The 27,677-nt window shown below is 43.6% G+C and overlaps 1 protein-coding gene across 1 annotated transcript; it reads right to left on the bottom strand.

The window, feature by feature from the left end:
• Positions 1 to 27,403, bottom strand: CCDC92B (coiled-coil domain containing 92B). The gene is made up of 3 exons (XM_015824498.2): positions 27,258 to 27,403; positions 6,924 to 6,971; positions 1 to 755 (listed from the first exon to the last, which is right to left on the bottom strand). The coding sequence occupies exons 1-3, from the start codon at positions 27,385 to 27,387 to the stop codon at positions 1 to 3; spliced, it is 933 nt and encodes a 310-aa protein (XP_015679984.2). The 5' UTR covers positions 27,388 to 27,403.
• Between the last annotated feature and the right edge of the window lie 274 nt (positions 27,404 to 27,677).

Genomic DNA, 27,677 nt, shown 5'->3' with positions numbered 1-27,677 from the left:
TCAGTCTTTTGCAGGGTGAGCGCTAGTGCTCTTTTGCTTCTGCGGTTCCCCTTTGGAAGAGGGGGCCCGACGGTGACCCAAAGTCCTGACGTGACTCACAGCGGCTGCCGGTTCTTCGGCGAGAGGCTGAAAGGACTTCTTCCAACCGCTCTTCCGGTTCCCCTGCTCAGGGCCTTCCTTGGAGGACGAATCCGACGTGCTGCGCTCTGGTTTCTGACGACGGGACGGAGGGTGGGGTCGTGTGGTGTATAAAAAGAGAGCCGGGTCGGGCATGGGTTCGAGGTCTTCAAAGCTGCCGAGCCGCTCGCGAGCCACAATGTCCTTGAAGGCGCCTTTGCAATGGAAAGCGCTGCTCGCCTGCCGCCGGGTGTGGGACTTCTGAGTCCTTTTTTTGGGCCTAGTCTCCGCGCTGGGTTGGGAGACGGAGGGTTTCTCCGGAGGTTTCTCGGGCTGGGCCGCGCTTTTCTGCCGGGGGCCGTGAAGTTTTTGTTTGGTTGAGTGAAGCTGGAAGGAGAGGTAGGCGGCCGCCTCCGTCTGTTTCTGCAGCTCCGTGTTTAGGACGGTCACTCGGTGGCTTCTCCTCTTGAGCTCTTCCAAAAATCTCCTTTCTTTGTTCCTCAGGTTGGATCGGAGGGCAGCCACCAAGCTCTCTTTATGCCTCAGCTCTTTATGCAATTCCAAATTGCCCTTCTCTTTCTCTTTCAATTGGGCTTCCATGATTTTGCACTTTTCTTCCAGTTCCTGGTCTATTACGTCTAATGCAAGCGACAAAGGAAAGACAAAAGAGCAGATTTGAGTTCAACATTCACCAGGACCTTCACCGGTCTCAGATAAGGATTGACAATCTCTGGAAGGGAATATAGGTAGTCCTTTGACTTACGACCACTTGCTTAGCAACCATTCACTGAAAAAAAGTGACTTACGACTTTTTTTCACACAACTGTCGCAGCATCCTGTGGTGACATGATCAAAATTCAGACACTTGGCAACTGGCATGTACTTATGACGGTTGCAGTGTCCCAGGGTCATGGGATCACCTTTTGCGACTTTCTGACAAGCAAAGTCATAGGGGAATCCAGATTCACTTAACAACTGTGTTACTAATTTTACAACTGCAGTGATTCGCTGAACAACTGTCTCTTTTAGCAACAGAAATTTTGGGCTCAGTTGTGGTCATAAGTTGAGGACTACCTGTAGATCAGGGGTCTCCAACCTTGGCAACTTTAAGACTTGTGGACTTCAACTCCCAGAATTCCTCAGCCAGCCAAGCTCTAGGTATGTCCAAGAACTAGGCAGAGATCTATCATGCTACCTTTTTTCATTTTTTAAAAAGGCTTTCTAATGCACAAGCCAAATTTCTGGATTTATATCCATGCCACAGAATTTACCATTGCTCAGACCTGCCCAAATGGTGTTCCAGTCTATATCTTCCCTTTTTCCTTCCTTAATATATTCTTCACCCAACCACTTAATGACATCATTTCTTCACTTATGACATAGGGACCCATAAAAGAATGGTTTCAACGGTTGTACAAAGACACTTTTCACGGTGTCAGAAGAAAACAGTCAAGAAAGGCCCAGAACAAACGATGTAGGTTAAGAAACCACAGAGCTGTTAATGCTGGAAGATGAAAACTCTTCCCAAGGAAAGGCTGGTGCAGTGAGTAAGCCATTTCCATAGATGTCAGCAAAACAATAAATATGCTAATTCATCCCTTATCCTCCTCTCTCTTTAAGCCTAGCAGGGACAGTTCCATTTAGGAACTTAGAAAATGCTGAGTCATTCTGTCATCATATGCCCAGGATACTGTAACGAATAACAAGAGTTGGAAGGGATCTTGGAGGTCTTCTAGTCTAGTCTTCTAGGGGTCAACCTATTCTCCAAAGCACTGACAACTTCTGGAGGCAAGCCATTCCATTGATCAATTGTTCTCGCTGTCAGAAAATTTCTCCTGATTTCTAGGTTGCTTCTCTCTTTTATTAGTGCCCATCCATTGATTCTTGTTCTGCCTTCAGGTGCTTTGGAAAATAGGTTTTACCCCCACTCTTCTTTGTGGCAGCTCCTTAGATATTGGAACACTGCTATCATGTCACCCATGGTCCTTCTCTTCATTAAATAAAATGTCATGTGTCTGATTAACGAAACACTTAAAAGGACTTTCAGGCATATTTTTGCTAAAAGCATTTATTAAGGTTACAGAGATGTCAGTACGGCATGGTGGAAATGCTTAGATCTGAGATTCTTTTCTGTTGCACATACATTCCAGGCATTTTTCCCGCCCCTATTTTGGGGTCATGGTTCACATCTTCCAATTAACTTGGAAGATGTGATTTACGGTACTTCCGGTTTCTTTTTCCCGGGCTTTCCTTATTCTCCTTCCCTTTGACTGTTGCCTGATTTAACTATAAAAATACCAGACAGTTCTGCATATTGTCAAAGCAAGAATATACAGTATTTGCAGCGTTGACATTAAACATACCCAATTCCAGCAACCGTTCTTGATGTGTTTTTGCTTCCAGTCCTTTAATCATCTTTGTTGCTCTTCTCTGCACTCTTTCTAGCATCTTAACATCTTTTTTATATAGTGGCAATCAAAACTGGAGGCAATATCCCAAGTGTGGCCTTACAAAGTCATTATAAAGTGATACTAAGATTCACATGATCTCGATTCTATCCTTATATAGATTCTATCTGCACATCTGCATATGTTCTGGCGAGAGAGAAGTTCCCTGAGAATGGGCTTCAGCACAAGTCCAAAAGCTTGGAAGACTAAACCTCTGGTCCCGGTGACTGACTCAGATTGGATCCTGAACTACTATCCTGGAACACGTACATTTGCTTTCATTTGATTCTTTCCCTCTATTAATGCAACTTAGGACTGCATTGGCTTATTTGGCAGCTGCAGTACATTGCTGGCTCATATTTAAGCAGTTGTCCACTAGAACTCCAAGCGCCTTCTCACAGTTACTACTATTAAACCAGGTACCTACTACTGAGACGGCTACAGAAGCTTGAAGAATGGAGTCTCAAGGATCAGAAATTTGAGGTGACAATCTAAAATCTAGTTTCTGCCACTTTTGGAAGTCAGCAATCTAGAACTAAGGAGAAACTTCCTAACAGTGAGAACAATTAACCAGTGGAACGGCTTGCTTTCAGAAGTTGTGGCTACTCCATCACTGGAGGCTTTTAAAGAAGAGACTGGACAGCCACTTATCTGGAGTGCTAGAGGGTCTATTGCTTGAGGAGAGGGTTGGATTAGAAGACCTCCAAGGTCCCTTTCAACACTGTTACGCTGTTGTGTTCTGTTCTGACCCAAGAAGCTAAAAAGAAGATAGTACCAGCTGGATATGTTTTTATGAGCCAGGCGTGGCCAGAGATGGCTTCCTTGGGAAGCTGCGGTTTGTCTTGCTAGGACTGTCTTCCATCGGCATTCCATTACCATTAAACCATCTGATGCTCTCCACACCTCCTTTGCTGCACTAACAGCCTCACCTTTTGCCCCGAGGCTGAGGGCGGAACCTGGCATGCCCAAGTAAAACCTCGACTTTGTGGAGAGCAGTTGAAACCACGAGACCCCATTGTTCAGATCTTCCAAATTTCATTCGCCTTGATTTCTGATTTGATTTCCACTTCTTGCAACAGAAAGCAGAAATACACAATAGGAAGGTGCAGGCCAGTGTTTCTCAATTTTAGCAACTTTAAGATGCGTGGACTTCAACTCCCAGAATTCTCCAGCCAGCCAGTTGAAGGCCACATGTCTTAAAGTTGCCAAGCTTGAGAAAGCCTGTCTGAGGCTTCATTGCAGTCTTTTGAAGCTTTGGGCATGGTTTCCAAGTTGTAATTTCTTGTGTGACTCATGAGGGAAAAAAATGACTGGCTGCATGACTGGAGGGTTACCATTTCATGAAATGTAATTTGAAGATAATGCAAATGTAAAGGAAATGGAATTCAGTTTTTTTTGTTTTTTGTTTTGCTCTGAGCTGCTCCCTGTTTGTTTGGAGAGCAAGAGAGAGACATCTGTTCTGGACGGTTGCCCACCTTGAAAAAGAGGTTTGCAATTAAGAATCTTCCTGCATCTGGCACTGACACTGGAGCTCCGTAGAACTAGGGGGTTGGCACACGTGTGTGCGTGAATGGTTTTATTGCAGCTTTGGCTGATAAAGCTGGGACCTCTCTACCTAGAAGAGGCAACATCTTGCTTCAGTACAGGCAGTCCTCAGTTTACAACAGTTCATTTAGTGACCATTCACATTTACAATGGCCCTGAAAAAAAGTGGCCTTTTTTCACCCTTACGACTCCATGTTCAGGTGATCAAAACTCAGACACTTGGCAACTGGTTCAGATTTAGGATGGCTGTAGTGTCCCAGGGTCACGTGATCCCCTTTTGCGTCCTTCTGACAAGCAAAGTCAATGGGGAAGCCAGATTCACTTAGCAACTATGTCACTAACTGAACAACTGCAGGGATTCACTTAACAATTATGGCAAAAAGATCGTAAAATGGGGTAAAATTCACTTAACAAATGTCTCACTTAACAACAGAAATTTTGGGCTTCAGTGTGGTCATAAGTGGAAGACTACACCTTTAGGTCCGTAACCTGAACTACAGAATTTTGCAAAAGATTTTTTTTTGTAGGATAGCCCTTGAATACATCTACCATGTTTCCCTGAAAATAAGACCCAGCTGAAAAATAAGACCTAGCATGATTTTTCAGGATGCTCATAATATAAGCCCCACCCCAGAAATAAGCCCCACTTAAGATGGTCAGCCATTTAGTACTGTATTTCCCTGAATATAAGCCCTAACCGGAAAATAAACCCTAATGCATCTTTTGGAGCAAAACATAATATAAAACCCAGTTTTATTTTCAGGGAAGCACAGGTAGAAATATTTTGAAACAAATGACCACTGAAGGTGAACCAAGTTTCCTTCTTCCTCTAGTTTAAAACTACTGATTTAATTTCTTTGTTATATCTGTTATGATTTCAGGTCTGTTTGAATGGATGTTTTATTGTCTTGCTGTACGGTAAGCCATCCAGAGCCATTAAGGGGTTGAACAGTTTATAAATCTTGCAAATGAATCCACGAATGAATAAATAAATATGCTGTTAACAAAACTTAATTTTGTTTGTTTTTCTTTTGACAGGAAGATATGTTTTAGGACGCTGCTTACGAATGCTGCACTGGTTGAGTCAAGATATTTATTCTTCCTTGGAAGAAAAGTAATAATAATAATACAAATGATTTATTTATTTACATATGACATTTATATGGCTAATCAACTCAGACAAATGTGACTTTGGATGATATACATCCATAGAAAAAGAGCATGAAAGTAAATACAATTAAAATTACTGCTATTAAGATGATTGGAAACTCTCAGTTTGGTGTCCTTGGTGCACCCCGAACTTGGTTGTTTGCTTGCAGATGTTTCATTACCCAACTGGATAACATCATCAGAGCTAGTGGCTTTGGGCTTTGCCTCCTGTTTATATACAGTAGCTTTTGTACGCTTCCTGAAGTGGCTCATAGAGCTGGGCTACCTTTTTTCTACTATTTTACTACAGCAGGAGGGAAGATCTTGAGATGATTCTGAAAGCTGCAAGGCCAGCTTGCTTAGACTTTCCAGACTAGGGCACAATTTCACGCCACTGGAATAACATGAAACTAAACTAAAACAAAACAGCTGCTGGAACAGGACAACGTTCAACTGGGAACCTTCCAAGTCTGGAAGATGCTATGAGGAAAGAGGCCACCTGAAAAATATCACACATGCCTGGTCATTTGGCACCCTCTACCGGCTACAATTGGGAGACTTGAATGAAAGGGAGTGGAGAAGAGAAGAGAGAGAAAAGCAATTGGGAGACTGACTCCTGTTAACAATCCCCTTCGCTCCCATTGTTCTAGTAAACTGTATTTTAAAGGAACAAAGGTTTCCCATATAATAATAATAATAATAATAATAATAATAATAATAATAATAATAATAATAATAATAATAATAATAATAATAATAATAATGATAAAGCTGGAAGGGACCTTGGAGGTCATCTAGTCCAACCCCCTGCTCAGGCAGGAAACCCTATACCATTTCAGACAAATGGCTGTCTAGTTTCTTCTTGAAAACTTCCAGTGTTGGAGCATTCACCACTTCTGGAGGCAAGTTGTTCCATTGGTTAATTGTTCTAACTGTCAGGAAGTTTCTCCTTAGTTCTAGGTTGCTTCTCTCTTTGGTTAGTTTCCACCCGTTGCTTCTTGTCCTGCCTTCAGGCGCTTTGGAGAATAGCTTGACTTCCTCTTCTTTGTGGCAGCCCCTGAGATACTGGAACACTGCTATCATGTCCCCACTTCTCCTTCTCTTCATTAAACTAGACATACCCAATTCCAGCAACCGTTCCCTATATGCCTTACCCTCCAGTCCCCTAATCATCTTTGTTGCTCTTCTCTGTACTCTTTCTAGAGTCTCAACATGTTTTTTACATCGTGGTGACCAAAACTGGATGCAGCATTCCAAGTGTGGCCTTACTAAGGCATTGTAAAGTGGTATTAATACTTCACGTGATCTTGATTCTATCCCTCTGTTAATGCAGCCTAGCACTGTGTTGGCTTTTTTGGCAGCTGCAGCACACAGCTGGCTCCTATTTATGCTCACGTTGGAACTATTGTTGCTTTTACAATTTACTGAAGAACACCCAAGTTCTCTCTCTTTTCCATCCTCACATCTACCTTGTTAGGATAAGAGGGAGTATAGTAGACAGCTCAGCTGCTAGCAAAATCTCAAAGAAGAGCCATGCTGGATCCAATCAAACTTCCAATGCCTTTTCCATAATGGATTCAAGCCATGTGCAGACTGTAGTATACCATTCCTAGTTTATGTTTTTTTTATTTCGGTTAAAAAGGAGAAATTTATCTTCTTGCTTACCTTGCTGCTTGGCTTCCAACTCTTTCACTTCAAGATCATGGGTCAATTCTAAAAGAGAAGAAGAACAAAGCAGGAAGGTTAAACATGTGATCTTTTATTATTTGACAGAGCAATGCAAGGGCTTGACAGACCTGCCACGACTGAAACCTCTAAATAAAACCGATCCTTGGCTCCATTTGTTGAGCAAGGTGTAATGCAAAGCCGGAACTGAAAATTGTGTGCCAAAATCCCTAAATTCTACTCTTCCCTCCCTTAACTCTCTCTCATTGCCCCTCCCCCCAGTGTAACCAATCTGGTTCAGGCAAGATGTTTTCCTAATGGGCAGTTTGGTATGCAGCTCCCTCCTTCTTCCAGCTGGGTGATCTTGAGGCAGCATCTTGAGGAGATACAGCACTTACTTTCGTTTCCCTGAAGCATTCCCCTCTTCATTCCCCCACCCTACAGTTCATGACAGGCCGCAGTGAAGCACAAGCAAACATAAGGCGGCAGCTGACAGGGCTAAAAATTGTATTGTCTGTAGACCGCAACTCGAGAGAATCCCATCCACTTTGTCTCTGACTTTGCCCATTATGGGCTTTAATTCTATCGGTTGCTCGTTTGGGATCTACTCATAATCCACAATTTTTGAAAAAAAAATAAATCAGAACTGGGATAATGAAATTTCAAATGTTCCTCAACATACACAGTGACAGAAGCCTTCCTCCATTTGGTCCAGATATGTGTCATCCGACTCCCAGAATGCCCAGTGCTGGCTGAGGAATTCTGGGAATTGAAGTTTTCACATCCACATCATTCCAGGGACTTTTGAGTAGTGTATTGAGTGAGGCTCATTCCCAAAGTGGCAGGGCCATCCCAATAATTATATTTGATCAGGTCATATAATTACTCAAATATTATGTCACTTTCCTAGTGTGGGAGATCTGAAAGTAAAAGGAAAGCAAAAGTAACAGCAACACAAATCCAAAAAAATAAAATGTTGATGATATAGTTGCTTTGAATGCAGAGAATGGGCTTAGTCCAGCTTCCAAGGAATGCCAACAAATTTTCTTTACATTTGAAGTAAACAATGGTTTCATTAAGACATCTACATGACATAATAACAGTGTTCCAATATTTGAGTGGCTGCCACGAAAATAGTGTGTCAACCTATTCTCCAAAGCACCTGAAGGCAGGACCAGAAACAATGGATGGAAACTAATCAAGGAGAGAAGCAACCTAGAACTAAGGAGAAATTTCCTGACAGTGAGAACAATTACTCAGTGGAACAACCTGCCTGCAGAGGGAATCCATGGTACAAAAACGTCAGGATCCCCTGTTCTAAACAGAAATCTATTTCTGCATGGCGTGTGTTATGTCATACCCAGGATGGTAATGTTGCCTATGTCCAGAGTTGCAAAGGTTTTATGCTTTGAAATGCAAACTTTTAGGGATTCTCTTGACTTAGTCAGGTCGGTTTTATTGGGTTTATTTAATGGGTTTAATTAAGACCTTTTAATTAAATGATTTCAGTGGGCTGTTGTAAACAGCTTTTAATTAAGAGCTTTTAATTGAGTGGTTTTACTTTAGAGGTTTCTAAACTGTTTTTAATTAAGGGCTTTTAGTAGAGTGGTTTCCACGAAGGGGATCATTCCCACTTTAGCATTGCAAAAATAACAATGAAACGGGACAGGCAGACATGGTATAACTATGCACTTAATTAAATCAATCAATCAGGGTGTGTTCAACAAGGGATGGTTGTCAGACCCAAACCCAATGAGATCCAATCGAGTCCAATTCTTTGTTTTAACCTAATGGACAGAATCTTGCCAGACTAAAGCTATAACAAGTGCACATTCTGTTATACCAGCTTCTTATTCCACATAGGGAATAAGCAAATCTACTGCTGTCCAGAGGTTTTTATTAATAACTTGAGGCCCTCTAATTTTAAACACTAAAATGTTTTGGGTATTGCAGTCTATAACATCCGGACAGAACAACACTGCCTAAATTTGCTGTAAACATGTCCTGGAATTAATATACATATGCACTGATTTTGAAATCAGCTTTAGTTGTGCTCAGGTCTCCTAATCTTGGAGAGATCTAGAAACCAGCAGACTTTCAATATGCATAATAATAATAATAATAATAATAATAATAATAATAATAATAATAATAATAATGATGATGATGATGATGATGATGATGATGATGATGATGATGATGATGATGATGATGATGATGATGATGATGATGATGATAGAAGGGATCTTGGAGGTCATCTAGTCCAACCCCCTGCTCAGGCAGGAAACCCTATACCATTTCAGACAAATGGCTGTCCAGTCTCTTCTTAAAAACTTCCAGTGTTGGAGCATTCACAGATTCTGGAGGTACGTAGGTTGTTCCACTGATTAATTGTTAATCAATTAAATTAATTAATGTTCTAACTTGGAAACCTATAGATTTATTCTTAAAAGTGAGAAGTACAACATTCAAATTAAAAAGTCTGCAACTTATAATTGTTCATTTAGTGACCTTTTGAAACTACAATGACACTGAAAAAAGTGACTTACACCCAGTCCTTGTACTTATGACCATTACAGCATCCCCAGGATCATGCTAATTATCCAGTATGGCTTAATTTTTCGGGCAAATATGCATATTTGTTTACAATGCCTTGGTAAGGCCACACTTGGAATACTGCATCCAGTTTTGGTCACCACGATGTAAAAAGGATGTTGAGACTCTGGAAAGAGTACAGAGAAGAGCAACAAAGATGATTAGGGGACTGGAGGCTAAAACATATAAGGAAAGGCTGCTGGAATTGGGTATGCCTAGTTTAATGAAGAGAAGGACGAGGGGGGACATGATAGCAGTATTCCAATATCTCAGGGGCTGCCACAAAGAAGAGGGAATCAAGCTATTCTCCAAGGCACCTGAGGGCAGGACAAGAAGCAACGGATGGAAACTAATCAAGGAGAGAAGCAACCAAGAACTAAGGAGAAACTTCCTGACAGTTAGAACAATTAACCAGTGGAACAACCTGCCTCCAGAAGCGGTGAATGCTCCAACACTGGAAGTTTTTAAGAAGAGACTGGACAGCCATTTGTCTGAAATGGTATAGGGTTTCCTGTCTGAGCAGGGGGTTGGACTAGATGACCTCCAAGGTCCCTTCCAACTTTTTATTATTATTATTATTATTATTATTATTATTATTATTATTATTATTATTATTATTATTATTATTATTATTATTATTAAATACCAAGCCACCCAGAAATTAATCCAACTATGCAGAAACAAGCCACCAAAAGTTAGAACTGATTAAATTATCCACCAGACTGTCAAAGCTTCCCCTCTCTTTGCTAGCTTTCTTGTGAAACTGACAAACAAGCCACAGGCACACAGCAGGAAACTTCTGATAATGAGATAGGATTAGGAAGGTTTCAGGTCTATGAGTAATTGGGTACTAAATATGAGAAATGAAATCTTGTACCAAAAACGACAAATGTATCAACCAGGTGTGAATGCTAGCCTTGTGAAAGAAATCACATAGATTGACATGTTGTACAAAAGAGACCCTTTTATATAAAGATCTGAAGCAGGCACAGCAGTGCCTGCATTTTTTGCATTGCATGAGAAAAGTACATCTTCCTTCCCCTGTCCTTACCACTTTCTATAGACGGACAATCGAGAGCATCCTGTCATATTGCATTACGGTCTGGTTTGGAAGCATCACTGCTTCAGACAGGAAGGTGGTGCAAAAAGTGGTGAGGATGGCAGAAAAAATTATTGGCAGTTCACTCTCTTCTATCCAGGACATGGCACATAAGCGTTGCTTGAGCAGGGTCCGCAGGATTGTCTGGGACGCTACACATCTCTTCATGATCTATTTTCCTTCTTACCTTCTGGGAGGAGGCTTCATGGTATCCGAAGCAGAACATCCAGATTCAGTCACAGTTTTGTTCCATATAGCATCAACCTTGTGAACTCTCAAAATTCCTCTTTCTGCTATGTATTCATAATGGACAGTGATTAATATATATATGTATATATATGTATGGGTGTAGGTTTGTGTGTGTATATATATGTATGTATGTATGTGTTTTCGTAGATTTTCACGGGTACAGGTATGCAGGTTTTGGCATATTCGGGTCTTTTCTCATGTAAGATTGAGAGTATCTTGGCGACGTTTCAACGAGGTCCCACTCGTCATCTTCAGGCTGGGGTCTTCGGCTTCGTGCTTGTGCAAGCAAAGTGTGATCGGAGCTGCCGTCTCTCTATAAATATTGGTGGGGGTGTGTGGAGTGCTGACTTAGTTGCTGTAGGTGGGTTGGTTGGCTGTGTGGGAGTTATTGTTTGCGGATTGTTTGGCTGTTTTGTAACATCCTGAGTAGTTGAGGTGCTGGCTGTGTGCCCATTAGTCTTTTGTGTTATAACGACCTGGGTAATGGGTTGTGTGATTACATCCTGAGATCTAGTGTAGTGATATCCTGAGTTTTGTGTTGCAACATCCTGGGTGGTTGGCTGTATTGTAATGTATGTATCTATATAGCACGTGTGTATGTGTGTTATGTATGGGTATGGGTAAATATATACTTTCCTTTGAGACCAGGCAACAGATTTTCATTTTTAATGTGTGTGCCAGTGTGCTCACAATAAAAAATGACAATAAAGGTTATCTTATCTTATCTGAGCTAACTTTTACCCAGGGCACTTGATGTGGCCCTTCTGCAGAAATAAACAATTGAAAATCACCTTCCTTATTCCACTGTGGTTTATTGGCTATTCACACTGAGAAAACAGAACGCAACTTAGGCTATGGCCAACAGTGTGTATGAAGTGATTATGTTCTATAATTATGTATGTATATAAGTAGTATGTATGTATACCCCACCTGTATTATTTTTACAAATAACTCAAGGTGGTGAACACATCCAACACACCTTCCTCCTCCTCTTTTCCCCACAATAACAATCCTGTAAGTGGGATTGAGCCAAGAGAGAGGGGCTGGTCCAAGGTCACCCAGCTGGCTTTCATGGCTAAGATAGGGCTTGAACTCACATTCTCTTACTTTCTAGCCTGACGCCTTAATCACTAGACCAAGAGTCTTCAAACTTGGCAACTTCAAGACTTGTGGACTTCAACTCCCAGAACTCCTCAGCCAGCATGCCTGGCTGAGGAATTCTGGTAGTTGAAGTCCACAAGTCATAAAAGGGCCAAGTTTGAAGACCCCTGGTCTAGTGATTAAGTCTTGTGAAGTCTTGTGGACTTCAACTCCCAGAATTCCTCAGCCAGCCCTGATGACTGAACGCAAAGGTGGGATAGACTTGGAAGTCCAAAGATCTCCAACAGCTAGTCAAGCTCAAGAATCATCATAACTCTGACCTAAAGGCTGTAATAAAGGTTTGGCGATATATTATTATTATAAGGTACTAGTTCAAGGGTCTTCAAACGTGGCAACTTTAAGACTTGTGGACTTCAAATCCCAGAATTTCTCAGTCAGACTGGCTTCAACTTTTTACTTTTACATAATCATATAAACTAGCAATTTCTATAACAACAAACCTACCTAACTGGTAAAACCCAAAATCAAAGTTTCATTTTCCCCCCACCTCAAGCACAAAGTCCAGAAGTGGTTTCCAAGTAGAAACAAAGGTAGTTGTGTTTTTTTTTCTTTACTCAAAGCAGTCAATTTAGTCAACTCTGCTAACTCCCCACATTTCCAAGGCCATTAAGAGTTTATTGTTTAACTTTGTACTTTTCTTTTGAAAATCAATAAAGCTATATAAAAATAGGGCATTGACAGATTATGATTTACTGAAGAGCTCAGTTAGAAAATTCCATTTTGAAAGAAGAAGCTGCCAAAAGCTAAAAAAAAAGCTTAAAAAAAGAAAAGACCCCCCCCCCCACAGAATAATCATGTTCTGTTTTTTTAAATACATTTTCACACTGAGTCCAGTCTTAGCAGGGACAGTAAGGAATCTTCAGTCCTACCTCTTAGTTAGAAGGAGTGGAATTAACCCCTATCCTCTGTTCATTCCATCTTTCGTGACCAAGTTGCCTCTGCCTTTATAAACATATTATAAATCAAGAATCCTCTCAGGGATTTTTCATCCCCAATCTTCTAGCATTCTCACCAAGGTATTTAGGACTTGAAGTGAGAGCAAAACCACTTACGGCTTCTGATTCTGCAAGTGAAGGGAAAATTAACAAAACCCTGATGTTAAATTAGGCATAACTTTTCTGCTCTGGGTTGTAACAATCTGATGTGTTCTTTAAAAAAGCATTGCTTTTTTTCAGGCTGGGAAATCTTTTTTTTCCCCCAGACACAAGAGGCTATCTATATTTGTAGGAAAAAAACGATGCTAGGGAAGGCAGAAGAAAAAGAACAAAAAGCTCTGTATAACTTAGGGCAGTGGTCCCCAATCTTTCCAGCTTGGCAGCCTGGAAGGGGGCAGGTGTGTGAGTGGCAGGCACACACGTGTGCACGCAGTTCCATATGTGCAAGTGGCACATGCGTGCACCCTCCAGTTGCACGAATGGAGCTTTGTGTGCGAGCGGAGCGTGCTTTAGCAGAGGGTGCTTGTGCTCGTGCGCAAAGCTCCAGTTGCATGGGCGTGAGTGGACCTTTGTGTGCAAGCACAAGCGCCCTCCACTCGTGTAGCCCAGTTTCAAACAGCCCGGTAGTGGGCCACGGCCCGGGGATTGGGGACCCCTCTCCCTTGGGATTTGTAGCTTTGTAACCCCTTATGCATTGAACTAGGCTACCAGATCTGAACTGTAAAACCTTTTACTACCACTAGATGGCATGAAAGAGATGCAGAGGGATCTTGCTTTGTTGCCATCTAGTAGTCAGCAAGATTTTGGCAACCTAAGATTTGGTACCTCAATTCTGTGTCGTTTTTTAAATGTCATGTGGTCTTCAACTCTCAAATTATAATACGATAAGCATCACTTGCATTAATTTTTTTTGGGGGGGGGGAGATAGCAGATTGCAGATTAGATACTTAAAAACCAGAAATTAGTCCCCATGGTGAGGTGAAAGTGTTCTCTTCTGCTCTTCATTTTGATCCTGAAACCTGATGTCCCATGTTATCCTTTCTTTTGTTCTAGCAGAGTCCTCAGGTTTTACTACTAGCCTGCAGTACGGCTCTTTGATCATTTCAGCCACTCTCCGAGAGCGTCTATGCTAGCTTGGAATTCTGGGAGCTGTAGTTCTATTGGGCTATTATTTATTGATAACTTGCTTTCCTACTCAATATGAGCACCCAAGGCAGAGAAGAATTCAACTGGAGAGTAACAAATTGGGCAAGGAAGGTTAGTTGATATCCCAAATCCTTTTAATTCCTTCACTGGACTGACACCTTACATTAATTCTAAGCCAGGGGTTGGTATGACTGTGGGTTATTGAATAAGTAAATACTGGCTGGTATTCACAATGCGGCCGCGCGGGGGATCCTGGGGGCCTCTAGATACTCCCATGTAACACCTCTCCTGTGCGAGCTGCACTGGCTGCCTGTGGCCTTCCGGGTGCGCTTCAAGGTGTTAGTAACAACCTTTAAAGCGCTCCATGGCAATGGACCTAGGTATTTGCAAGACCGCCTCCTACCAAACACCTCCCTTCGACCAGTCCGCTCCCACAGAGAGGGCCTCCTTAGGGTGCCGTCGGCCAGACAATGCCGGCTGGTGACCCCCAGGGGGAGAGCCTTCTCTGTGGCAGCTCCTGCCCTCTGGAATGACCTACCCCCCGACCTACATACAGTTGCGGACCTGCGCCTTTTTCGCCGAGCCCTGAAGGCCCATCTATTCCGTGCGGCCGGCCTGGCGTAGTTTGATTATGTTTTAGTGGGGGTTTTGTATGGGGTATTTTAGAGCAGGCCTGTTATTTAATTTGATTTTAGAACAGAAACCTGCGTATATTTATCGTGGTTTTTATTATTGCCTGTTCACCGCCCTGAGTCCCGTAAGGGAGATAGGGCGGTATATAAATTCAAATAATAATAATAATAATAATAATAATAATAATAATAATAATAATAATAATAATAATAATAATAATAATAATAATAATAATAATAATAATAATAATAATAATTCATTGAGCCAGAAACTATGGTTTATGCCAGTGATTAGTTTCACCCCAAATGCTAAGCTATAAGTTACCAAAGAAGTTATGAACATACTATAAACTCAGTTTTCATGATAAGTAGTTTGATATGTACATTATTTGATGTGCCCTTTCCAGAGATTATGAGCAGCTTCTTCTGAAATACAGGACATAGAATAACAGCTTGGAAGAGGCCTTAGAGGTTTTCTAGTCCAGCCCCTGCTGAAACAGGGGACCCTATATCATTTTAGACAAATGGCTGTCCACTCTTCTTGAAAAGTGATGGAGCACCCACAACTTCTGGAGGCAAGTCATTCCATTGATTACTTGCCCTAAATTGTCAGGAAATTTCTCCTTAGTTCTAGGTTGCTTCTCTCTTTGATAAGCTTCTACCTGTTACTTCTTGTCCAGCCCCCTGGTGCTTTGGAGAATAGGCTGGCCCCTTTTCTCTGTGACAGTCCCTCAAATGTTGGAAGAGTGCTAGTATGTCACCCCAGTCCTTCTCTTTGTTAGGCTAGACATATTTAGTTCCCGCAAGCATTCGTCGTACGATTAGAGCTAGTTTTCACAGTTTTATTTGTTCCTAAAATATCAAGTGCCCCAATTGTTTTCTGGTGGAAAAACAGTCTTGTGATTCATGAGCCAAAACTTTCATTTTTCTTTGTTCGGGGGCAACAATTATTGCACACTAATTACCCTTCTGAGATTGCATCGTCTAGACCAGTGATGGCGAACCTATGGCACAGGTGCCAGAGGCGGCACTCAGAGCCCTCTCTGTGGGCACGCGAGCCGTCGCCCCAGTCCTAGGCCTTCAGCTTTATCCGACGCCGTGCACTCCCCAACCCACATCTGCCTGAAATATCTCTCTGCTCCCTGGGGGGGGGCAAAGGAAGGCATCTGGTTTGAAGCCTGAACAAACCAAGCTACTTGGGAGGGGGGGGGAGCCAAAATATACCTTCTGGGCATCAAATTCTCCTTCCCCACACCACAGTTAAACTAGCCGCCCCTCTGTTGTCATTACGGGATTGTTCATACAACAGGCATCTTCTTCAGCATCTGCAGGTAATGTATAAAAAATAGGACTGGGTTGGGTTTCATTTCAGGACATCTCCTGGCAGCCTGGGGATGTGATAAATATGAGTGAGACCCTGAGGAGGTTGGTCCTGAACCCAGAAATTTGGCAAATGGTTTAGGGGCTTCAATCCAGATAAGGGGTTAGGGGCAAGTGAACGCTCTTCCAATATCATCCGCCGCCGTGTACAAAAAAAAAGGCGCAATCAATCAGTCAATTTCAACTTCTCGCGGGGAAAAAAAAAAATCTTGTAAAGTTGGAATTGATTGATTGAACTTTTTAGTCCCACCCAGTCTGTTGTTACCACTGCAGCCACGCCCACCCAACGGGCCACACCCACTCGGCACCTGACGATGCATAAGTGGGTTTTGGGTTGCAGTTTGGGCACTCGGTCTCTAAAAGGTTCGCCATCGCTGGTCTAGACTCATCCAGCATCTAAGAAATAATGGGATAAAAAGAAATGGTGAAGCGAGCGTTTTCTGCATCTCTTTATGGAGAATGGGAACGGAGCCAAAGTCTTTCCTGCAAATGTCAGCGTAATGTGCACCAAAAGACTCGTTCCAACATGGGCTAACAGCACTTTTACCCGTGTAATACAGGTAGCTGGAGATATCAAATGATAAAAAGCTAGGTGCCACTGTAATTGGTGCATTCATTTTGTTCTTTGTTTGGAGGATTGGAAGGAAATTGTGTAAACAGGGTCGCTTCTGTCTGATTGTTGGTGCAACATCTCTCGGAAGACTGAACAGAATTCAGGGAGTCCTTAATTTACAATCATTGATTTAGCAACTGGTCAAAATTATGATGGTGCTGAAAAATGTGACTTACAACCAGTCCTCGCATTTACCACTGTTGCAGCATCTCCATGGTCATCGGTGTGTGCGCATAGACCTGTGTCTAAATCCATGTGTTTTCCTTCTGCATCTTTGTGCTTAGGATATGATAAGTTTCTGGGCCCTATTGCAGGGGTGGCAAACCTATGGCACGGGTGCCAGAGGCGGCACTCAGAGCCCTCTCTGTGGGCACGTACGCCGTCGCCTCAGCCCCACCTCCCCCCGTAGCCCCCTCCTCACCAGCAGCCCTCCCCCCTGAGGAGATTTGCCCTGGCACAGCCTGTGCAGAGCAGCGTAGCCAAGGACATGGTAGCCGGGCAGCGGGGTCAAGACTCTGCCCTCACGCCCTGTCGTGTACAGATGCTGTGGGACGCGGACAGAGGCGAGGCTGCCATGATGCTGCTGGGCCGCCTGGGCGATCTGCTGTGGTGGGCCGTGGAGGTGGTGGGTGGCCATGTGGGCAGGAGACGCGGGGATGGGGCAGGGGCGAGGCGGTTTGGGGGCACTCAGTCTCTAAAAGGTTTGCCATCACTGCCCTATTGGATCTCTCTTATTGTTCAGACTGTTTCTCTGGGAATACCTATCTCATTTTCTGGGTGTGTAAGACATAGAGTATGAGATATCTCCCGTATATAGCCCTTGTTCACCAACAGTACACAGGATCTAAGTAGTCTGATCTAGTCAAATTTCTCTAGATGTAGCTTTGGTAGCACACTATCAAGCTAACTCTCAAAGTACCTGGGACGTGGGCCAGGAGGAAGGTCTTTTTCAGGGATGGCCCTAATATTCAGTTGTATGTCCTCTCCCTGAAGGTACCTTTAGTTCCATCCTTCCCTGCTTTTTCAAGGCCCTTAAAAGACCATCTTATTCAAATGCACCAGTTAATTTGTGTCAGCTGCTCTAGTTAGAGATCATTGTATTAAATTCTGTTATTAGTTTCTGTTAATTATTTATTACTTATTCTTATTGGTTTTATTTTTCCTCTACTGAAGACAGACCAAAGTCTTAACTGATTGGTACCATTGACAAAACCAACCAACCAACCAACCAACCAATCAATCAATCAATCAATCAATCAATCAATGAAGGGATTGGCAGTTACTGCAGCCTGACTCATTTCTTTCAGGAAGTGCCCAGAATGTCATGAAAATTTGCACATGTTATATGTATTATGCATGTTGTGGTGAGATGGGTGGCAAACAAATTGAAAGAAAGAAAGAAAGAAAGAAAGAAAGAAAGAAAGAAAGAAAGAAAGAAAGAAAGAAAGAAAGAAAGAAAGAAAGAAAGAAAGAAAGAAAGACATGGCAACATTGTACAATATCTCCATACAGGTAGTCCTCAACCTATGACCACAATTGAGCCCAAAATTTCTGCTATTAAGCGAGACATTTGTTAAGGGAGTTTTGCCCCATTTTACAACCTTTCTTGCCACAGTTGTGAAGTGAGTCACTACAGTTGTTTAGTAATGTGGTTGTTAAGTGAAACTGGATTCCTTATTGTTAAGTGAATCTGGCTTGTCAGAAGGTGGCCAAAGGGGATCACACGTGCCCCAGCTTCAGTTCCATTCAGTTCCATTCTCTGTTGCAGAGAACAGAGGCCTAAAGTACCATGAGATCATGAGAGATCAGTAGCGTGAGATCTCGCCCCACTGATCTTGCGTTCCTTTAGGCCTCCATTCTCTGAGAATACACCGAAGGCCTGGAGCAGCCAAGAAAGCGAAGGATCTCGATCTTCGCAGGGTGAGTATTGAAGGCCTGGTGCCTAGGGAGGCCCGGGGTGGGGGGTGGGGAGGGAGGGAAGAACCAGGGTGAATGTTGCAGAGCCACTGCGGTCGCTCATAAGGGCAAACGATTGCTGTGGTGCTGCAATATTCATAATTTTGGGACTTCCTCGTAAAAACTAGGGGGCGCTCATCATGTAACTTTGAACGAGTGTTAAGTGAACGCTCGTAACTCGGGGATTACCTGTACCTAATTTTAAATTGCTCCCTGCAGAAGAGAACTAAAGAGTTGGAAGGGACCTTGGAGGTCTTCTAGTCCAACCGACTGCTCAAACAGGAAACCCTATACCAGTGGTGGCGAACTTATGGCGTGCGTGCTGGAGGCGGCACTCAGAGCCCTCTTTGTGGGCAAGGGCTCCGCCGCTGCCAGCAGCTTGCGCAAGTCCATTAGGCCGTTGCCGCCGCCCGGAGCAGCAGCCCCACCCAGCACAAAGGAGGCGAAGCGGCCAGCTAGCAAGCTCAAGTAGAGGTGGTAGAGCACGCCCACGCCCAGCAAGCCAAAGGCCACCCCAAGCAGGGAAAGCCGGATCCCCATCGGCGCCATGGCCCCCCAGTCCCAGCTAGGACTGTGTGCCTCCCCCCATCTATGCTGGGCCTCCTGCCCCCCCCCAGAGACCCCCTCGATCTCCCTCAACATCAAGGTGGCCGTGCCCACCCAGTGGGCCACGCCCACCCAGTGGGCCACACCCCCATGCCCCCCCTGAGGGCACCACAATGCTGATACGGCCCTGGCACTTTGCGATAAATAAGTGGGTTTTGGGTTGTGATTTGGGCACTCGGTCTCTAAAAGGTTCGCCATCATTGCCTTATACCACAAATGATGATTTTAGAGGTGTCAGTGAAATTAAGGATAGGGTTGGGAAAGATTTGCTTCTCACTTCCAAGATCTTCTCCCATCCTCAGCCTTAGATGCTTAAAAAGGCAGGCAAAATACATTTATCGCTGCCCTTCCTGGCTCTTCTCATCTCTATAAGTCTATAATCCTGTACTGTAAGTTGCCACGAGGCAGTTTCATGGCTGCAATGGAAATTAAAGCAGGACGATACTGCACTGAACAAAACACTTGACTGATACCAATGAGGAAGATTCCTTAAAAGGCTTCCTGTGATTTCCTTTCATAACAGGGAGGGAGCCTTTCTCTAGCAACCCATTCAAAAACTGTTGCCATCCCTTGGGAGAGACAGGGAGATTGATTTACCAAAGACGAGTGGTATAAAGGAGGCAGCACTTCAAAAGATCCTTTTGAAGCATTGCCTTAGTAACCTGTTTAGGTCTGTGATTATTTCAAGTGCATTTCACTTCTCCTGTAAGGAGCTGTGTAGTGGCAGTGCAGAAGACCATTGTTACCCTGAGGAGATTAGTGACATGTTTTGACCTTCTCTGTTTTCATGTTGACATTAGAATGGGGGAGGAGGGGAGCGAGTGTTGTTTCTGAATGGGTTATTTAGAAAAACTAAACCTTTCCAGATCTACGGCAGTATGGAAACCTTTCAAGGACATTCTAGCACAGTGATGGCGAACCTTTTAGAGACCGAGTGCCCAAAAACTGGCCCCGCCCTCATTCTACCCCTTGCCCCGCCCCTGCTCCACCTCCACCCCATTCCCCGCCCTGCCTGCCCGCAGGGCCACTCACCACCTCCAGGGCCCGCCGCAGATCATCCAGGCAGCCCAGCAGGGCCATAGCGGCCATGCCCTCTGCCCGTGCCCCGCAGCATCAATTGTGCGCGATGGGGCGTGAGAGCAGAGTCTTGTCTACGGTGCCTGGCTGCCATGTCCTTGGCTGCGCTGCTTCGCGTGGGCCACACTCGGGGGGCGGCTCTCCTCCAGGGGGGCTGCTGGTGAGGAGGAGGTTGCGGGGGAAGTGAGGCTGGGGCAACGGCATGTGTGCCCACAGACAGGGCTCCGAGTGCCACCTCTGGCATGCGTGCCATAGGTTCGCCACCACTGTTCTAGCAGGTGTGAAGAAGATAGCGGACGGGTCTCACAACATGAGTTACGTGGACATCTGGGAGGCTTTGGCTGGGAAAGTTATTGTTAAAAGCTATGGTCTGATGCTTTGGGATTTTAGAGTTAGTTTTACCTCACCTTTTACCAGGCCATGTATTCAATAAACAGTAAGCTTTTCAGAAATGACAATTATCCTGGACTTTTATTTGGATACTTGAACTGGAAGTTGACATGTTGCTTATGGGGAGCATCAGCATGGAGAACTAGCCCTGGGTACTGCAGAAAATGGCCACCTCTGGGGCATCTCTGCTGTTGTTATTAAGGAGCTCCTGACAGCTTTTTAGACATCATCTTGCTTGGTATGTATGCTTTTCATGTTGTGCTTTTAAATGGTTTTGCTTGAGTTAATAATAAAGCTTAAAATCCCTTTGCAAGTAGTCCTCAACTTACAACCATTCATTTAGTGGCCATTCAAAGTTACAACAACATTGGAAAAAGTGTCTATGGAGATGCTCAGTCATCCAGGTCATGGTTGTCCCAAAGATGCTTTTTTTCACGAGGCAACTGGACTTTCTTGTTTTTCCTTGAAGACGTTTCGCTTCTCATCCAAGAAGCTTCTTCAGTTCTGACTACACTAAATGGTGGGGAATGGCAGGATTTAACAACTCGCTAAAAGAATGCAGATGACCAGCTGCCTGCAAGGAGTATAAATCCTGCCATTTCCCACCATCCAGTCAGAGCTGAAGAAGCTTCTTGGATGAGAAGCGAAACGTCTTCAAGGAAAAACAAGAAAGTTCAGTTGTGTCGTGAAAAAAGCACCTTTGGGACTGGAAAACGAGACATGACCAATACGACCATTGCAGTATCCCCATGGTCACATGATCAAAATTCAGGCCCTTGGCAACTGGCATGTATTTATGACAATTGCACTGTGTTCCAGGGTCATGTGATCACCATTTGTAATCTTTCCAGCTGGCTTTTGACAAGTAAAGGCAGTGGGGGAATTTGTTGACTTTACTTAAGACTCGCTAAGGGAAGTTGAATTTAAAATTAATAATTGACTCAACTGGCTTTACCTAAGATTCGCTTAAGAACTGCATGGTTCATTTAACCACTGCAGTGGTTTGCTTAACAACAAGAAAGGTCATAAAATGAGGCGCATCTCATTGAACAACTGCTTCACTTAGCAACAGAAATTTTGAGCTCAGTTGTGGTCATAAGCCGAGGAGAATTTGTACTGTGGAAACTGGCTGCCCTTGGGATATCTCTGCTGTCATTATTAAGGAGTTTCTGGCAGCTTATAAGAAATTTGAGCATCATCTTGCTTGGCATGTATGTCTTTCGTGATATGCTTTTAAATCTGTTTGCTTGAGCTAATAACAAAGCTTAAAACCCCTTGATTTTCTGCTGTGCTTGTTGTCTCTGGATCCAAAACAACCAACTGCCTGGGCACCTGACCACTGCCCTGACCTATGGCAAAACGGGAACTCAGAGCACTTTTTTTGCTTGTCCACAATCTTCTGGCTCCCATTCCACTGTCTATTTTGAAAAGCTAGACTTCCAAATGAATGGATGAGTCATGTTTATAAAATGTCATATGCAGAGTCTGTACAAAGACGGTGGGTTAGCATATTGCTGTAGTATGAAATGGGTGACCTCTATACATTTGAACTAATGGGAAAGCATTAGGAAGGTGTGTTCTTTCTTTCTTTCTTTCTTTCTTTCTTTCTTTCTTTCTTTCTTTCTTTCTTTCTTTCTTTCTTTCTTTCTTTCTTTCTTTCTTTCTTTCTTTCTTTCCACATTGGAAAAATCTTTCTGCATCATGGGTAGCATTGGGTAAGCAAATACTCAGCTTGGCAGGTCCAGGAAAAACAAACAAACTGCAGGTGGGCAAAATGTCTTGAGTAAGGAAAAAATAGCACCCCCACCTCATTTTTCAAAGAACAGGGGGCTTGCATCCAGTTGGAAATACTGTTAGTCCTCGACTTACGACCACAATTGAACTCAAAATTTCTGTGGCTAAGTAAGACAGTTGTTCGGTGCATTTTGCCCCGTTTTATGGCTTTTTCTTGCCACAGCTGTTAAGTAAATCACTGCAGTTGTTAAGTTAGTAACATGGTTGTTAAGTGAGGTTGGTCCCCCGTTGACTTTGCGTGTCAGAAGGCTGCAAGAGGGGATCACAGGACCCCAGGACACTGCAATGGTCAGTTGCTAAGCATCTGAAATTTGATCATGTGATGAAGGGACTGCTGCAACAGTTGTAAATCTGAAAAATGGTCATAAATCACCTTTTAGTGCTATTGTCATTTTGAATGGTCACTAAATGAACTGTTGTAAGTCAAGGACTATCTATTCTAATCTCCCACTTAACTCTTTAACTCTTTGTCAACAAAAAAGAAATTTGGATATGTATATAAATGTATATATACAAACAATTGCCTCTATTTTGCTTTAGTCAACTTCTATGCAATAAAACCTCGAAGTGGCAGAGAAAAAACACATGCTTAAAATTTTCCCTGATGGGTAATTTTCTTTCCTACCTTTTATCCTAATGTTTTTTTTGTTCATGTACTTAGAAGTTAACATGAGCACAAAATCTAGATCTGCCTTAAAAAATTGTAATTCATATGGTAATATACAGTACCTTCGCCAAAAGGTCTTGTAGGAATAAGGCCTGGAAAATAGCATTTTTAAAGAACCATCCTGGGTCCTATTGTGGTTTATCTTACATGCTATATGAGTGGTCCTTGACTTACAATGGCACACAGGACCAAATTCCCATTGCTAAGCAAGGCAGTTGGCAAATGTGTCACGCCTGATCTTAAAACCTTCTTTGCCAGGGCAGTTGAGTAAACCAGTTGTTGAGTGAATCCCCCATTGACTTTGCTTATCAGAAGTGAGATGGAAGGTTGGAAATGGTGATCACATGACCCTGGGATGCCGCAAAATACATGCCGGTTGCCAAGCACCCAAATGATGGTCATGTGATCAGGGGACATGCTGTGGTGGTTGCAACTGTGAGGACCAGTTATAAGTCATATAGTGCCTTTGTTGAAATCCACAGATCTTAAAAGTTGTCTAGGTTGGACAGCCCTGTCTTAAGGTATGTTTTTCCCTTTGTCGCTTTCCTTACCTGTCTCCATCAAGGTCATCATCCTTTACAAAAGCCAGTTCAATTACTAATTAGCCCCTAGTATCTATTCTTTTCGAGATTTGTTGGGATTAAAACTAGCCTGATTATGGATCCACAGAGACAGGACTATGGAAAACATAATACATAATGTTAAGCAATGTGTCAAGCCCAATGGTTGAGTGCACAGAGTGCAGTATGTTTGCTTTTTTTACTTAGAATTATATATGGGGACCTACCTAGCATCATGGGGGTCAGTTTCGTATAGTAGTAAAGGTGTTAAACCAATTGGGTGTAATGGTGAAGGTACTGATCCAGAAAACAGGAGACTGTGAGTTTTAGGCCTCTTAGGCATGAAAACTGACTGGGTGACTGTGGGCATCAGGAGACTGTGAGTTCTAGTCCCACCTTAGGCATGAAAGCCAGTTGGCTGACTTTGAGCCAGTCAGTCTCTCAACCCATCTCATAAGGTTGTTGTTATGGGGAAAAAGGGGGATAGGAAATTTAGGTATGCTCACTGCCTTGAGTTGATCAAAATGTATTAAAAAACAGGATAAAAATCCAGTAACAATGATCACGAGAGCTTCAGGCTTGACAAAACGAGGAACTTCAGTACCCTGGACAGCACTAAGCAGATTTTACTGGCTGGGAATTTACTCTCATGAAAGAAACTATTGAGAAAAGATGCATCACAATGCATGGAAGTGGAATTGCAGAATCTCTTTAAAGCAGCCGCCTCCTTTTTCAGCTTTCCGTGTGAGCCTCAAGGTCACTTAAAGATATGGCTGTCTAATGAGTCAACTGAGGGCAACTTAGCCACCAGAACTCCTTTCTGATTGCAACTGCCAAAAGTGGGTAGAATAAATTTTTTTTACCATTTTAAGGGGGGAAGCACATAGAAACATTGTGCAAGTCTGTTAAAAATGATGAAATAAACCAGCGTTTCTCAACCTCAGCTGTTTTAAGGTGTGTGGACTTCAACTCCCAGAATTCCCCAGCCAATTCCCCAGTGTTGAGAAACACTGAAATAAAACAAATCCCTAAAATTAAACAACCAATGTGTGTCACACGACCTGACTATTTTCTATCTCATGCTGGCTGGGGAATTCTGGGAGTTGAAACCCGCAGGTCTTAAAGTTGCCAAGACTGGACACCGCTGCTCTAGGAATCCTGACCTGCACAAATGATGTTCTCTAGTTTCATAATGAAATGTTTGCAAGAAATCAACCAAGCTCAGAAAGCACTAAGGACCCCACAATCCTGACCTGCTTCACAAGGTCTGATTAATGGACCAGGTTCTAGGACTACATAAAAAGTAAGTTAGTTTTGAAAAGAGAGTAAGAGCTCCTGGAAATTCCTGATCTTTAATGTTGAAATTAAGAGCTTCAATGCCATCTTCTCAACACTTTCAGTTCTATAGAATGCAGGCTGGGGTTTCTTTCCCTAGTTAGCTGCTGTAGCAGTAATGAAGGCATGTTGAATTGAACCCATGAGTCTTACATTGGTTGCATTCCTCCTTAACATAGTCAGGGAAAAATTAAATCCAATTGATGGGGTGTGGGAGTGTCTATACAGTACATGGAAGTGTACACTAACCAAATGGGTTGGATTTGTATAACATGTTGATCAACCAATCACTTTGGTCAGCTTTAATACTCACCAAGGTTAGCACGTTCTGCAAATCTAACTGCTAGGTCTTTAATTGACAGCATATGTTGAAGATTATAACAGCTTATTGGCCAAAGCTGCAATGCTCAACAATGTCGAGAAACCAACTTCCTCTGCAGTGCAAGCCTTAGGGGGTTATTATATTAAAAACCAGAAGCCTCCCTTCTGCAGTGTAATGGTATGTGGGAATAAGCTTGGGAGAAAAGAGGAAGAGTCATAGACTAGGGAATGGTCAGATAAGAGGCAGCTGAGCACACAGAAGGAATTGGGCATGGCAAACATCTCAGAGGGACCCCTCCCTAGTTTCTTGGATTGTAAAGATGAGGGGGAGAGCTGTACTTTCAAATTTGCAAGATTTTGTTTAGAATAGAACAGTGGTGGCGAACCTATGGCACGAGTGCCAGAGGTGGCACTCAGAGCCCTCTCTGTGGTCACGCACACCGTCGCCCCAGCCCCGCCTCCCCCCACAGCCCCCTCCTCACCAGCAGCCCCCCTGGAGGAGAATCACCCCCGGGTGCAGCCCGCGTGGGGCAGCACAGCCAAGCACATGGCAGCTGGGCAGCAGATGATGCTGCGGAGCATGGGCGGAGGGTGTCGCCACCATGGCGCTGCAGGGCCGTCTGGGCGATCTGCAGTGAACCGTGGATAGCCCTGAGGGCAAGCGGGGTGAGGGCGGAGCAGGGCGGGGCCGGGCGGGCAGAGTGGGGCCAGGCCAGTTTTTGGGCACTCGGTCTCTAAAAGGTTCGCCATCACTGGAATAGAATAACAGAGTTGGAAGGAACCTTGGAGGTCTTCTAGTCCAGTGGTGGCGAACCTATGGCACGGGTGCCAGAGGCGGCACTCAGAGCCCTCTCTGTGGGCACTCACGCCGTCACCCCAGTTCTAGGCCTTCAGCTGGGTTTTATAAAACCTTTTCGCTTTAGGCCTCCGCCACCGTGTGCAAAAAAAAAAAAGGTTCAGTCAGTCAATTTCAACTTCTCGTGGGAAAAAAAAAGATCTTGCAAAGTTGAAATTGATTGATTGAACTTTTTAGTCCCACCCAGTCTGCCGTTACCACCACAGCCACGCCCACCCAATGGGCCACACCCACCCAATTGGCCACACCCACCCGGCACTCGATGATGCATAAGTGGGTTTTGGGTTGCAGTTTGGGCACTCGGACTCTAAAAGGTTCGCCATCACTGTTCTAGTCCAACCCCCTGCTATACCATTTCAGACAAATGGTTGTCCAATCTCTTCTTAAAAACCTCCAGTATTGGAGCATTCACAACTTCTGGAGGCAGGTTGTTCCACTGATTAATTGTTGTAACTATCAGGAAATTTCTTCTTAGTTCTAGGTTGCTTCTGTCCTTGATTAGTTTCCATCCATTGCTTCTTGTCCTGTCCTCAGAATAGCTTGACTCCCTCTTCTTTGTGGCAGCCCCTGAGATATTGGATCACTGCTATCATGTCACCCCTCGTCCTTCTCTTCACTAAACTAGACATACTCAGTTCCAGAAACCGTTCTTTATATGTTTTAGCCTCCAGTCCCCTGATCATCTGTGTTGCTCTTCTCTGCATTCTTTCTAGAGTCCCAACATCTTTTTTATGTAATATAATAAAGATAGAACTAGTATTTTTGGAGGTGCTTCTTGCTTGGACTAGAAGGCTGACATCATCTAACTTTGAGAGACTCAAGATAGTTTATTAATGACCTTAGTTTATTAATGCTATGCTGAGCCACTCAGCATGGGGCTCTACCTTTTCAAGTTACTTATTAATCCGTGGAGCTGAAGCCTTCAAATCTCTGCCTCCTTGGATGATAGATGGGGGACTCACCTGTGCAGTATTTTTGTAAGCGCAGGATCTCCAGGTGCAAATCGTGGAGAAGTTTCATCTGCTCCTTTTTGAGGAAGGTGATGTGTCTTTGCACGCTTTGGATCTGATGCTCCAGGGACAAAGTCTCCATCGCAACACAGTAAAGAGTCTAAGCCTGGAGGGAACAGAGGTGAACTTGTGAACTGCCAATTCTGCAGCAGTGGTGGCACGGGGCTGTAGCAGTTGCTGATTTTCCCCTTGCATTATCAATCAATATATCAATATCAATCAATCACAATAGAGCTGGAAGAGACCTTGGAGATCTTCTAGTCCAGGGGTAGGTAACCTTGGTTCTTTTATGACTTGTGGACTTCAAGTCCCAGAATTCCTGAGCCAGCCATGCTGGCTCAGGAATTCTGGGAGTTGAAGTCCATGAATCAT

Source organism: Protobothrops mucrosquamatus, unplaced genomic scaffold, assembly GCF_001527695.2.
Source record: "Protobothrops mucrosquamatus isolate PMUCROS unplaced genomic scaffold, P.Mucros_1.0 scaffold2259, whole genome shotgun sequence".
NCBI classification, from domain to species: Eukaryota; Metazoa; Chordata; class Lepidosauria; order Squamata; family Viperidae; genus Protobothrops; species Protobothrops mucrosquamatus.
Note: the sequence above shows the minus strand (reverse complement) of the source record. Positions and strands in the feature narration are given on the sequence as shown.

Bases quoted from the DNA above. Each gene is read 5' to 3' on its own strand.
- CCDC92B (XM_015824498.2), bottom strand. From the start codon at position 27,387: ATGGAGACTTTGTCCCTGGAGCATCAGATCCAAAGCGTGCAAAGACAC. The intron at 6,972-27,257 runs GTGAGTCCCCCA...CTTCTCTTTTAG, and splicing joins CTTACAAAAATACTGCACAG to AATTGACCCATGATCTTGAA. The intron at 756-6,923 runs GTAAGCAAGAAG...CGCTTGCATTAG, and splicing joins GTTGGAAGCCAAGCAGCAAG to ACGTAATAGACCAGGAACTG.